Below are 12,076 nucleotides of genomic sequence, written 5' to 3' on the forward strand. Positions count from 1 at the left end.
CAGGTTTATATTGGACCTGTCGTAGGCTACTGAACTCTGTGACCTTTCTTTCTTATTTTGTTGCAAACCCCCAGTGGAAATATGATTTTTTTGTATTTGTTAGATGAGCTCAATTTGTCCTGAAAATAAAATATATTCCTCCAAGTCCTCCTCTTCATTCTCCATGCCTCTAGGACTGTAGTGAGAAATAAACCTCCATACTCTCACCTCACTGTTAAACTGAACAAAGAGAAGACGTGTGTTGATCTGGAGATCTCCTCTGTTGAAGTGAGAGACTTTGCTCTGTATGACTGTACTGTTGAGCCCACAATGACAGGAAAAAGAGAATCACATGAAACTGAGAAACACTGTACAAAAACCATACGACACTCTGCACTGTACTGCTGTGCTGTGACGTCCACAGTGACACATAACTTATTGACTCAGCAGTGAGCTGAATATTATAGATTTACAAGCATCTGCTGTCTTCTGTTAGACCACAGTGCCATCAAGTGCATTCTCTAGTGAATTTTATCTTACAGTGAACGAACAGCACAAAAACATGGTAATTCCACATTCATAATTTTTAAATGTCAGTTACAACTGCACAGTTGTACAGCTACAGATGTTATTTGGCCAAATATTTTAGCAGGAAACAGTTTTGGGGATAAAATAAACCCTTCGACTCCAGAAGAGCTTGTTCAGGAGGGAAGGAATGTCCATCTCTCCTGCAAATATGATGGCATTGTCTACAATCTACAGTGGTACCGCCAATATCCCAGATCCCAACCAGAATTCCTCTTGTACATCACACCAAAGGGGTCTCGTCTGACAGTTTCCATTGACAAAGTGTACAAACGGGTGGATCTCTTCTGCTGATGTGACAGACTCTGCTCTGTACTACTATGCCATGAAGACCACAGTGACAGGAAACTGTGACACTGTACAAAAACCATGGGAGGAAACAGACATCCTGTATGACATACTTAAGTAACATACCTACTATATGTTAAGTTATGTGACAGATCTTCTATGTCTGAGCTCCTCCTATAGACTGCCCTCCACAGACATGAAGTCCAGTGACAAGGTTTTTCTATGTATAATAATGATACAATAGTTCCATCCAGTGTTTAACATTCTGCCCAACAAGGTGAAACCTTGACATTGCTTGTAATTTCAAGGGTAAGTTACTAGTGAGAGTCAATGGGTGTCAGTGGAGTCTCATAGTTTGCTTCTATTCCTTTCAGCTAGAGATATCAGTTTTTTCATGAGCTGTGTCTCAATCCACCGCATCAGCCTATGGCGGTCTTCTGCATCTGTGGTGGAAGGTGGCCGAGCTGCAGCAGTGTTTGTCAGACCATGAGACATCATGAAAATCGATCTTTTCACAAATATGTCTGTAGCGTCAGATCGGTTTGGCCTAAAAAATGTATATGACCACTCTATGGAAAAATTCGACTCTTGCTGTCGAAGTGCCAACTTCTGTTTGTGGAGTACCACTAATATGACCCCACTATGGAGAACATAAGGGGTTAAGGTGTTCTAAAATTCCAAATCAAATAGCTTAATGATCCATTCAGTATGTCCTGAGAAGAGATCGTTATGCAGAAGGGAGCAATATTGATGAGCTTAAGAAGAGGTTTGATTCCAGGCTGAATTTTTGAATTGTATAACACCACTCTGTACATCTGCCTCTCTGTGCATTTCTTAATTTAATTTATATACATTATTATTATATGTTGTGAAGATATATTTATCTATCTTTTCAGGGTGCAGAGCAGAAGAGAAAGTAACACAGCCAACAGAAGATATAATGGTCGTAGAAGGACAAATAACAACACTCACTTGTCTATTCGTCACAACTAATCAATCACCATATCTCTTCTGGTACAAACAACTATCAAATATCACCTCCATGTTTATGCTGAGAAGGGATTTTCACCTGCAGACACTACTACTGAGTTCAAGGAGAGATTTGATGCCCTTCTAAATGTCACAGCAAAATCAGTCCCCTTGATGATCCAGAGGTTACAGCTGTCTGACTCTGCTGTGTACTACTGTGCTCTGATGCCCCTTGTGACAACAGGATATACTGCCTCTTACAAAACACTGTGCGTGTGTTAAGTACTTTGTGTTGTGTGACGTTTTTTAAGGGGAGGTGTTACATAATTGAAGCGGAGGAAGAGAAATGCATTTTATACTGTAGAGTACAGTGAGAAACCAGGGGAGTCATTTTGTCAGAATTATACTTGTGTTCCCTGTTTTCACTGTGTCAAATAACACTTACCAGCATGTTACTAGGATACATTTTAATATATGCACTAGTGGGTGAGTTTGATACTATTCTTCATATCCAATTACAAATCCAATGTAATTACTGGAGCCTGGAGTAATATTACTGTGAAGGAAATGTTATTACTTTTTCATGCAATTGACTTATTCTTGTTTTCATAAATGTTTTCCAGGTGTCAGTCATGGGAATGACATTACTCCAACAACAGATAAGGTGTTTGGGTTGGAGGGTGATGTCATAAATCTGTCCTGTAACTACTCCTCTGCTAGTACTCTCCAGTGGTATCAACAGTACCCTGGATCACCTCCCATCTTCCTCCTCCTCACTGGAGTATCCTCAAACCCCTCTGTAGTGAAAGCTAAACCTGAAGACCCTCGACTGTCTGTTAAACTGAATGATGAGAGAACCCGTGTGGAGCTGGAGATCTCCTCTGCTGTTGTAACAGACTCTGCTCTGTACTACTGCGCCCTGGAGCCCACAGTGACAGGAAACCCAGAAACGCTGTACAAAAACCTGACAGCTCATGATAAACACCTCTTGTGCATCTTTTAGGGCAGGGGTGGGGTGTTCTACTGTAGGTTCATGAAGATAAATTATCCATTAATAAACTGATGTACTTAAGCATATCCTCATCTACAATATGATCGTTCTCCACAGTTATTTTACTTTCTTAGGCTAGTAAATTAATGTATTCCTGGCATTATTTTTACTACATTGTTTAGGCTAATTTATAGTTTATCCGCGCTATTGGATTTTAGAGTAAATACGAAGATATTTCCTAATTTCAAATACATCAGTCTTGTAATTGATCTGTCACCTATTCATATTTGTCGGTGGCAGTTCTCAGCAGACCATCCAGACAAACCAACATTAAGTTTATGAAGAGGAGGGTAGTTTTGCTTTCCTGCAACTACTCCTCAGCATACAGTGTACTGTGGTATAAACAGTATCCAGGATCAGCACCCCATTTCCTCCTCTTCATCATCCATGCCTCTAGGACTGTAGTGAGAGCTAAACCTCCATACTTTCACCTACCTGTTAAACTGAACAAAGAAAAGACCTGTGTAGATCTGGAGATCTCCTCTGTTGAAGTGAGAGACTGCTCTGAACGACTGTGCTGTAGAGCTCACATTGACATGAAACTGAGAAACACTGTACAAAAACCTTACAACACTGCACTGTACTGCTGTGCTGTGACGTCCACAGTGACACATAACTTATTGACTCAGCAGTGAGATCAATTTTGTGAATTTACAAGCATCTGCTGTCTTCTGTTAGACCACAGTGCCATCAAGTGGATTCTCTAGTGAATAAATCAAATGTATTTGAAACGTCTTTGATTCTACATTGTCAGTAGGAGGAGCTAGAGTATAAAACTCAGGATTAGATTATGAATCCTCAAGATAAAACATGATACTACCATGAAGAACATAGCCAGTTGATGCTGTGCTTTTCATCAGCAGCTGGTGCTTATTCTACACATCCTGCCATCTACAATGTTGTTCTGTTCACTATTACTCTTCTTTGACTTGATAGGTAAGTAATTACATTTTCATTTAAAATTAGTGTGATTATGTTTTGGTGTATTTATTTTTCAAATCAAGGAATATAAAGATAATGTACAACATTTTTGTCTTTACACTGCTTTTGGAATTAATCCATTCTGCCATGTGGTTTTAAAGTATTAAATGTAATATGTGTTTTATGTTTTACAGGTCTCAGTTGTGAACAGGTATTAACACCCTACACTGATGTAGAAGTGGCTTCAGAAAGGGAAAGAGTTACTCTCTCTTGTAATTACTCTTCTGGTGTCACTCTTCAGTGGTATCGACAATATCCACAATCAGCACCACAGTTACTGGTCATGGAACATATGCTTGCAAAAACACCAGGGTTCACTCTAAATCATGACAAAAAAGCCAAACGTATGGATCTGGAGATCTCCTCTGCTGAAGTGACAGACTCTGCTCTGTACTACTGCGCCTTGGTGCCCACAGTGACAGGAAACCCATAAACACCGTAGAAAAACCTGACAGCTCACGATAAACTCTTCTTATGCATATTTTAGGGCAGGGGTAGGGCTTAGTCAAGATAATACATTCTCCTTTAAAAAACTGTGCTGGAATTCACCCTAGCATCTAACCTCAGATACAGTATAGCATTTATCCACACAATTATTTTACTTTCTACACCCTCGCCTCACTGTAGAAATGAATAAAGGGAAGACTTGGGCAGATCTGGAGATCTCCATCTGCTGAAGGGAAAGACTCCACTCTGTATTGCTGTGTTGTAATGTCCACAGAGACACATAAGTCACTCACTCAGCAATCAGCAGAATATAGACCTGTCAGTTTGTGGTTTTGCAAACATCTGCTATATTTCATTTGACCACAGCTCCATCATATGGAGTTTCTTGAATAAATCATTTGTAAACTGCTTTCAAATCTATATGACACCTTTTTGTTTGATTCTACATAGTCAGTAGGAGGAGCTAGAGCATACAACTCAGGATAATGCACTACATGAGGATTCATGTTTTTACTTTGAATACTTCTTATCTTCTCACTGCATTTGGAATTTATTCAATTTTCCATATGGGTTTAAGAATTAAATATAATATTTTATAGGTCTCACTTCTGAACAGGTATTAACACCCTACACTGATGTAGAAGTGGCTTCAGAAAGGGACAGAGTTACTCTCTCTTGTAACTACACCTCTTCTGTTAATTCTCTTCTGTGGTACCGACAATATCCCAAATCAGCACCACAGTTACTGGTTATGGAGTACGCAGATATTACACCAGGGTTCACTCTAAATCATGACAAAATGCCAAATGTATGGATCTGAAGATCTCCTCTGCTGAAGTGGCAGACTCTGCTCTGTAAAACTGTACCAGAAACACTGTTGAAAAATCTGACAACAGAGAGTATACTGTCGAAAGAAATCCATAACAGAAAACATTTCATGTTGGTGTCAAGAGGAGGGGCTGTATAATCAAAGATCCACATGAAGCTTATCAATGTTATTGTTCTGGAAGTAGTTACAGCAGTCTGTCAGAGCTCTCTGTTTGTCTGTCTCTGTCTCAATGGTCTAGCAAGATGTTGCTCTTCTCATTTGTTCTCTTGTCAGCTTTTTTAGGTCATTTATTGTATGATAAAATCCTTGTCATATTTCAAATGAAATCTTAGTGAATGAAGTGAAGCACATTTTCATATACTTATTGTAGTAAAACATGGTAATTGTACATTAATCAATTGAAAATATCAGTTACAACTGCACAATTTTGTAGTTACAGAAGTTATTTGACCAACTCTTCTCGCAGGAAAATGTTTTGGGGATTCAATAACCCCTTCAATTACAGAAAAGGTTGTTCAGGAGGGAAGGAATGTCCGTCTCTCCTACAAATATAATGAATAAAAAAAAAAAATCTGAAATCTGAAATCCTTCTGTACATCAAACCAGAGGGGTTAATAATTAAAGCTACTCCCCCACATCCTCATCTGACAGTTTCCATTGACAAAGTGGACAAACGTGTGGATCTGAAGATCTCCTCTGTTGAAGTGACTGTTTGTCTCAGTTCATCAAAGATGGAGTTGCTTGCTGTATTCAGTATTGTTCCTGAACATATTTGCCCAAAAACCTCAGCAGGGACCACATCAGCAGGAATTGATCCAGTTTCTTTATGAACTTGTGTGTGACCCTTACTTTTTAGACATAAAAAAAAAAAAATAAGGATGTTCATGTCTACTGTAATTAAAGCTTATGACTCAAATGTTTCACCTGTCCTTAATTTGATTTGAGCATTGATAGATTCTGTCATTTTGATGTTTTTTCCTATTCTGCTACAGTTCGGCCATTTAACCCCATCATATATATACAATATGCATACCATATGACATCATTGCTCTCAACATGTACCTGCTCAGTGGTTTGGTCCTCTGATGGTAAATCAATATACTGCACACTTTAGAGGAGCATACCTGTAGCCAGCTGACTGGTAATGGACAAGACAAATATAAAATGGCTCTTTTGGTCTGGGTCACAAGACAGGAAAAGTCATTTAAGTGTGTACATGTATAAGAATGCATTATTCATTTGAGGATTTAGTGGAAAATGTTCATAAGTACATAAGTATTCAGAGCCTTTGCTATGAGAATCGAAAATGAGATCAGGTGCATCATGTTTCCATTATCCTTGAGATGTTTTTACAACTTGATTGGAGTCCACCTCTGGTAAATTCAATTGATTGGACATGATTTGGGAAGGCACACACCTGTCTATATAAGGTCCCAAAGTTGACAGTGCATGTCAGAGCAAAAACCAAGCCATGAAGTCGAAGGAATTGTCCGCAGAGCTCCGAGACAGGATTTTGTCGAGGCACAGATCTGGGGAAGGGTACTAACACATTTCTGCAGCATTTACGTCCCCAATAATACAGTGGCCTCCATCATTCTTGAATGTAAGAAGTTTGGAACCACCAAGACTCTTCCTGGAGCTGGCCTCCCAGCAAAACTGAGCAATCGAGGGAGAAGGGCCTTGGTTAGGGAGGTGACATGAGTTGTGCCATAGTCTGGTTTATACACCACAAGTTAATGGGTATCTGTAGGAGGAATGTTTACGGTGGGATCAAGGAAGGTTGGATAGGAGCCAGGGGTCTTTGGTAGGTGCTGAGTAGTCACTTAACTTCCTGCCTAGTAATAAAGATACAATGTTTAGAGAGAAGGACGTGACTCCACCCAAATTGGGGTATATATACTACCACTGGCGGAAATATGTCTTTGTCTTAAACCAAGTTTATTCCCCCATTGGGTCATACAGCAGCATAAGACAAAGACATGTTTGTATTAGTCTCTAGTAATCTCTAGTCTCTAGTGTAACTGCTGATTAACAATATTTAAAGTTTAGAAATCCGAACCCATCAGGCGTTTATGGTAGAGTGGCCAGACGGAAGCCATTCCTCAGTAAAAGGCACATGACAACCCGCTTGGAGTTTGCCAATAGGCACCTAATGACTCTCAGACCATGAGAAACAAAATTTGGATGAATCCAAGATTGAACTCTTTGGCCTGAATGCCAAGCGTCACGTCTGGAGGAAACCTGGTTCCATCTCTACTGTGAAGCATGTTGGTGGCAGCATCATAATGTGGGGATGTTTTTTCAGCAGCAGGGACTGGAATATTAGTCAAGATTGAAGGAAAGATGAACAGAGCAAAGTACAGAGAGATCCTTGATGAAAACCTGCTCAGGACCTCAGACTGGGTTGAAAGTTCCCCTTCCAATCGGACAACAACCCTAAGCACACAGCCAAAACAACGCAGGAGTCTCAATGTCCTTGAGTGGCCCAGCCAAAGCCTGGACTTGAACCTGATCGAGCATCTCTAGTGAGACCTGAAAATAGATGTGCAGCGATGCTCCCCATCCAAACTGACATAACTTGAGATGATCTGCAGAGAAGAATGGGAGAAACTCCCCAAATACAAGTGTGCCAAGCTTGTAGCGTCGTACCGAAGACTCGAGACTGTAATCTCTGCTAAAGGTGCTTTAACAAATTATTGAGTAAAGTGTGTGAATACTTATGTAAATGTGAATTCCTAAAACCTGTTTTTGCTTTGTCATTATGGGGTAACGTGTGTAGATTGATTAGGGGAAAAAACTATTTGATACATTTTAGAATATATTTGTAAAGTAACAAAATGTGGAAAAAGTCAAGGTGTCTGAATACTTTCTCAATGCATTGTATCACAGCTCTTCTTTGTCTGTGCTCCTCCTATAGACTGCCCTCCACAGTTATGAAGTCCAGTGACAAGGTTTTTCTATGTATATGTAACAGGACTCTTATTGCGCTGTGTACAATCAATCATCTACCTGATAAAAACAGCACAAAATTGCACGTCATGCAATGCACGACTCACCATCCAACTCTGCACTCACGCACTGTACAAAATATACAAACCCCCCTCCAGACACAGTGAGTTACTAGCTAGCATTAGCTGGAATTCTCTACAACAAAATGCACAAAAAAACACTGCATCTTATGTGTGATGTTCTAATAACATTTACATACAAATTGATATGAATTGTACATTCAAATTATCACTTGGGGGTATAAATTCACTTTTGACAGTACTTTGAAACCAACAACTTACCGATGGTTTGGTGCTCACTGGGACGATTCTAACTGAAACATCCTCCCTCGTAAGCAAGCCACGCAAACCAGCCAATAAAATGCCATGTTGAGTAGGTGAAGGCAAGACCAAACTAAAACCAAATCCCATTGGCTTAATAATGAAGTGGCAATGGGAATCACCAATATAACCCTGTTACACTCCCCCCTAATGAATTCCACTTGCAAACAAAAATAATAAAAATACAAAACTGCACTGTGCAAACATACCAGGTAAAGAGACAGTCAACATTTGTATAAAATAATCCATAGAAAAAAAAGAATATATATTTTTAGACTACCTCATAGAGAAAACTGAAAGGTAAAGCTGTGCATATTGAGGATGCAGACCCTGCTTTAAAACAGTCACTAAATATTCCAGTCATTAGACTATTCTCCATGAGAATTAGAGTCAAAAGTGGTCGATCAATCCCCTTAGACCTCATAGGTAAACATGCCTGTTACATGTTAAGTACACTCAGCAACTTTAAAACATCCAAGTAATAAAATTAACCACCATAAGAGACTTTATCATATCTGTCACATTACCATCCTGCAACCTCTAATCATGGTCACAATGATGTAAAAAGTAAATAAATAAAAGATATCATTACCATTGATCCTCTATTCACATATTAATCTTCAAGTGCTAACTTTCTGCTGATTCATAATCTCAATCAGTCTTGACACTGGTTTAAATTGTCTTCCTGCCCTTGACCTAATACAACCCAGAGTACCTTCAACTGCATAAGGAGTGACAGCGTTTGTACTGTTGCAGTAGTGGGTCTGTCAACACAGTCAGTGCGTAACTGATCATGTAAAGAATGGTCCAAGTTTGGTATGTCAGTACGGATATTGTAAGGTCAGTAACAACGAGCACATTCAGGGACTTTTTTAAAGAATCTTCTGCAGACCAAAAGTCTATGCACACTAGTTCAAGAGGCTCAGTTGTTATTATGCTCTCAAGAGGAGCTCTTGCTTCCGGATCAGGAGTTTTGCTCACGACGCATCGCCTGCAGCACTTCACATATTCCTTTACCTCCCTCTCTAGGCCATGCAAGATGAACCTCTGTCTTATCAGGTAGACTGTTCTCTGTTGGCCCTGGTGGCCAGCTTTATCATGGACACCCTTCAACACCATTGCTTTCATGGAGGCTGGAACCACATACAGATACGTTTTCCTCTTTGTAACCACATTCTTCGAAACATGATACAGTACACCCATCTTCATGGTCAACTTGTCCCAACTTCTGAGAAGACACAAAACCTCAACACTCTCGTGGGCACACTCTCTCCGGGATGGTCTTCTTCCCCTCTCCACAAAGAAGATCACTCTGCTCATCATAGGAATACATTGCCTGCTCCCTTAACTTCAACCTGATGCCTATGTTGCTTATGATTGCCAAATCAAGCTGTCTTCAATGTCAGTCCCTCAAGCCACTACGAAGATTACCTGTGCTGATTCTAAGCTTCCTGGAGCACCCGTAAGTGGGTAAATTTACCCTAAAAGTGGTTTGATTTCACAACCTCCAGTTAGTGAAAAACACTGCATTCAACCCTCTATAAATCAGTCAGTTCTAAACGTAAAGACATGAAACTCAGGATTCTGTAAAAGCCTGCCCCAATGAGGATATGTGTTTACATTCAGCTTCCTGTGACAACCAAAAGTACCTTAAATTGGGGTCACAAGGGCTGTTTTGAAGGGTTAAAAAGGTCACATCTTTCTAAAATGTCATATGTGTGATTAGGTAACCCTCATGAACTGTAAATCAGTCATTTCTCCCCTCAGATGTCCAAGAAAAAACTCTCACACACACACAGCCAGGATGGAGTGACAGAGTGTGGGGCTTACAGACACACAGAGCCTGCAATAGTTACCAGGTTCGCACCATCAAAGAACTGCCAGTCAGTAGGGCATTTCAGCAGTATAATTGGTAAATGCCCATTGTAATACATTGCAAATGGTCAGTGTACATTTCCAATGTATTTAATGAGGGATTTACCATCACATTTTACATTTACATTTTAGTCATTTAGCAGACGCTCTTATCCAGAGCGACTTACAGTAGTGAATACATACATTTCATTTTTCATTTCATGCATATTTTTTTTGTTGTACTGGCCCCACGTGGGAATCGAACCCACAACCCTGGCGTTGCACACACCATGCTCTACCAACTGAGCCAGGCTGAAAAAATGCACAGACTGAAATCAACACCAATGAGCGATGGAGAGGAAGCACTATCACTGCTAGGCCATCCCGAGTTCAATGAGCCAGTCAATTGGGCATTTCTGCAGTATATTAGAGCATGTCCAATTTGTGATGGTAACCGCCCATTGTAAGATAATGCAAATGGTCAGTTTACATTTGTCCATTTCCAATGTATTTAATGAGGGATTTTCCATCACCAAATGGACAGGCTGAAATCAACACCAACAAGTGATGGAGAGGAACCACTATCACTGCTCGGCCATCCTGAGTTCATCGAGCCATTCAATTGGGCATTTCTGCAGTATATTAGAGCACGTCCAATTCGTGATGGTAAATTCCCATTGTAAGACATTGCAAATGGGCAGTGTACAATTGTACATTTCCAATGTATTTAACTTCTTTGGGATAGGGGGCAGTATTTTCACGGCTGGATAAAAAACGTACCCGATTTAATCTGGTTACTACTCCTGCCCAGAAATAGAATATGCATATAATTAGTAGATTTGGATAGAAAACACTCTAAAGTTTCTAAAACTGTTTGAATGGTGTCTGTGAGTATAACAGAACTCATATGGCAGGCCAAAACCAGAGAAGATTCCATACAAGAAGTGCCCTATCTGACAATTTGTTGTCCTTCTGTTGCATCTCTATCGAAAATACAGCATCTCTGCTGTAACGTGACATTTTCTAAGGCTTCCATTGGCTCTCAGAAGGCGCCAGAAAGTGTAATGGGGTGTCTGCAGTCTCTGGGCGAAGAACAGCAGGAGAATTTGTGAGTGGTCGGCCTGGGGACAGTGAGACTGAGATGCGCGTTCATGAGAATTCTAAATTTTTTTCTTTCAGCCTTTGAATGAATACAACGTTGCCCGGTTGGAATATTATCGCTATTTTACGAGAAAAATAAGATAAAAATTGATTTTAAACAGCGTTTGACATGCTTCGAAGTATGGTAAGATTTTGAAAAAAAAATTCACAAAATGCGCTCGCGCGTCACCCTTCGGATAGTGACCTGAACACACGAACAAATGGAGCTATTTGAATATAACTATGGATTATTTGGAACCAAAACAACAGTTGTTGTTGAAGTAGAAGTCTTGGGAGTGCATTCTGACGAAGAACAGCAAAGGTAATCCAATTTTTATAATAGTAATTCTGAGTTTAGTGAGTCCCAAACTTGGTGGCTGTCAAAATAGCTAGCCGTGATGGCCGAGCTATGTACTCAGAATATTGCAAAATATTCTTTCGCCGAAAAGCTATTTTAAAATCTGACACCGCGATTGCATAAAGGAGTTCTGCATGTATAATTCTTAAAATAACTGTTATGTATTTTGTGAATGTTTATCCTCTTATGGCTAGGGGGCTGGATAAAAAACGTACCCGATTTAATCTGATTATTAGTCTTGCCCAGAAACTAGAATATGCATATAA

General features: G+C 39.8%; 1 gene segment (V, D, J or C); it reads left to right on the plus strand.

The window, feature by feature from the left end:
• Positions 1-2,129: 2,129 nt before the first annotated feature.
• Positions 2,130-2,913, plus strand: LOC115156954 (T cell receptor alpha variable 9-1-like). The segment is given in 2 exon segments: positions 2,130-2,307; positions 2,445-2,913. Coding segments are annotated over 2 exon segments (417 nt in total).
• The last annotated feature ends 9,163 nt before the right edge of the window (positions 2,914-12,076 follow it).

This window comes from Salmo trutta, chromosome 21 (assembly GCF_901001165.1).
Source record: "Salmo trutta chromosome 21, fSalTru1.1, whole genome shotgun sequence".
In the NCBI taxonomy this organism is placed as follows: domain Eukaryota; kingdom Metazoa; phylum Chordata; class Actinopteri; order Salmoniformes; family Salmonidae; genus Salmo; species Salmo trutta.